Source organism: Pterocles gutturalis, unplaced genomic scaffold (genome assembly GCF_000699245.1).
Source record: "Pterocles gutturalis isolate BGI_N339 unplaced genomic scaffold, ASM69924v1 C12126473, whole genome shotgun sequence".
Lineage (NCBI taxonomy): Eukaryota > Metazoa > Chordata > Aves > Pterocliformes > Pteroclidae > Pterocles > Pterocles gutturalis.
Window position 1 is genome coordinate 1 of NW_010155601.1, and position 2,624 is coordinate 2,624.

At 41.1% G+C, this 2,624-nt stretch overlaps 1 protein-coding gene across 1 annotated transcript; it reads left to right on the forward strand.

Annotated features, from left to right (window-relative positions):
• Positions 1-464: 464 nt before the first annotated feature.
• Positions 465-1,274, forward strand: LOC104471066 (CCR4-NOT transcription complex subunit 1-like; the record flags this gene model as incomplete). Its single annotated transcript, XM_010086255.1, has 3 exons — positions 465-533; positions 622-676; positions 1,071-1,274. Coding segments are annotated over 3 exons (328 nt in total), but the record flags the coding sequence as incomplete, so codon positions are not given.
• Between the last annotated feature and the right edge of the window lie 1,350 nt (positions 1,275-2,624).

Here is a 2,624-nt window from a genome sequence, read left to right on the forward strand (position 1 = left end):
TTTTTTTTTTTTTATGGCTGAGATCGGTTGTACTAAAGTCTTGAAATACTGAGCTTGCCCAGAAGTTGGGTTTTTTGTTAAACTCGGCAAGTTACTCAATCACTCTGAATGCCTGCAAACTAATTTTAAAGCTTACTCTCAATTGAACATTAGTACTTTATGGCTTGTTTATGGCAGCCAGAACCAAAAGAAATAATCTGTGCTCCTGTTTCTTTCAATCTGAAAGCCATGGTGGGGGTTTAGTTGTGAAAGAGTGAGTTACGCAGAAGAAACTTTTAGACTAGACATATCAAAAAATAATTCTAAAGATGCTTTGTTTGGCCATGCAAGCTTTGTGTTAACCTACAGCAGAATATTTACTGATATTCCAGACCTGCAAGTGGACTCTAGATCTAGAGTCTGCCACGTTATGAATGAGACTAATCATACAACAGCTTCCATTTAACTCTTTTTACCTGTTTCAGAGTCTAAAGCCTTCACCCCATTTATTTGCCCAGTTGAGTAAAGTCATCAAATTAAGTAAAGTTCAAGAGGTAGGTGAACATTTATTTCAAAAGTATTTTAATGTTTTTTTGACTCAGGATGATGTTGCCTCACTATGATGTTTGTTCTTGTTTATAGGTTATTTTTGGTCTTGCTTTATTGAACTCTTTCAGTTCAGATCTACGAGGTTTTGGTAAGTAAGCTTCCAAAGTATTGCAGCAGGCACACCTTTTTTCTTTTAAGTGGTGGGCTCTGTAGATTGAGAGATGTATCTGCATGACCTGAGTAACGCAAGACCTTGCAATCCGTAGTGCTATTGAAGTCTTTTGGGGCAATAGATAGCACAGTCGTCTTGTATGAAGGTGGAGGTCCCTTCCATGAATGACTGACTTGGGTTACTGTAATACCTTGCCTTTTAGTTGTTCATTAATATCTGAGGTATGGATGATGAGACTTCTGTTTAAATCCACACTCTTGTGGCTTGTGCTAAGCAAACTCAGATTAAGAGAACAGTACCTGGCTAAAAAGAATCTTAACATTAAAAAGAAATTTCAGGTTTTGACTCTAGTCTCTTTTGTTTTCAAAAGCTGCCCAGTTTATCAAACAGAAACTCCCAGATCTTTTGCGCTCTTACATTGACGCGGACGTCAGTGGAAATCAAGAAGGTGGCTTCCAAGATATTGCAATAGAGGTCCTGCACCTTCTCCTCTCCCATCTCCTTTTTGGGCAGAAGGGAGCCTTTGGGGTAGGACAGGAACAGATTGACGCTTTCCTCAAAACATTACGTAGAGGTAAGTGTAGTGGTGTTCAGGAAGCCTGGACTAAATGCCAGTTTTGAAATGGGTTTTTGTAGCTTGCTGTCAGTGCAGACTGAAATGGTGGGGAGTAAACGTTCCCAACTCTAAACTGACAGATACTGCTGTTCTGGCATCTGGCTATAACATGCTGTTTTTCAGTCAGCAGTAGCATGGTCTCAGTGTTTGGGTTTTTGAAAAGTATGTTGTGATAAATAAGTGTTAAGTAAAGGATATTCAGGTCTGTGTTTGCTTGTGTGGGATGGTATTTGTAGATTGAACTAAAACAGCTTAGTGCCCTGTAGTTGAAAAACTTGTACTCTTAGAGTGTGAGGAACATACGTTACCATTTCAAATAGGTGGATTTTAAGCACTGGGTGGTTTATATTGGGCACAGATCTGTGAGGAAATGCTAGCATAGTGAGGGAAGTGCTTTTGAACAAAACTGGTTCATTTCCTGGAAGCTACCATGGTCCTTGTGTGACGGCAGGGGACATTATCGATGTGGTAGTCTCTTCCTTTCTGAAACAACAGTGTTTGCTGTAAACACATCAGAATAAGGAGGATTTGGACTCAAGAAGCTAACCCACTTCTGGATTCTGCAGAGACCTAGAAGAAGGCACCCTTTATACAGGAGCAAAATATTTGTTCTGTTTTTTTTTAAGTATAACTTCTTAGGTCATACTTACTTCAACGCAGATTAGTGCATTAGCTTCTGTAATTCCCCTCACGTCACTGTGGACAACTGGGAACTCTTCTCTGAAGGGTGTGGAGACGTTATGCACCGTCTTAAAGATAATGCTGTCTCAGGAAGGCCCACCCATAAGGTGTCTTTGCTGCTTTCCACTGTGAGCAAAACTCCCATCCACACATCTGATCCTCTCATTACTGCGTCTCTCTTAAAGTTTGCCTCTGTGGAAGGAGGATTCTCTTTCCATGCCCAAGGACCTGATTTAGATTTGCTAGGCTTCTTAGACTCAACAGCATATCCTTTGTTTCCTAATACTTCCTGATTTGGAGGAGAGGCGTTTGCTGTACTGCTGTATTGTTTCCCGTTCTGTGCTTTTTTTGGATGACCACTGTTAGTAGCGATCGAGTTTGAAGCTTACCACCAGCACAGCTCCTAGCTGCAGTGAACCTGTATGAACGTAGTCTATCTGCAGTCTTGTTTTCTGGGGATATCCCCGTGCCAACAGAGAACTGGGAGGTGGGATGGAGGAACGCTGCACGAGTGCCTTCTTGATTTCTGCAGCAGCAGGAAAACTCTGGCACAGCTCTAGTTATTTCGAGTGGTCACTTGCATGCAGCTGGTGTTCTGGGTTTTTTGATGCTTTTTTTTTTTTTTTT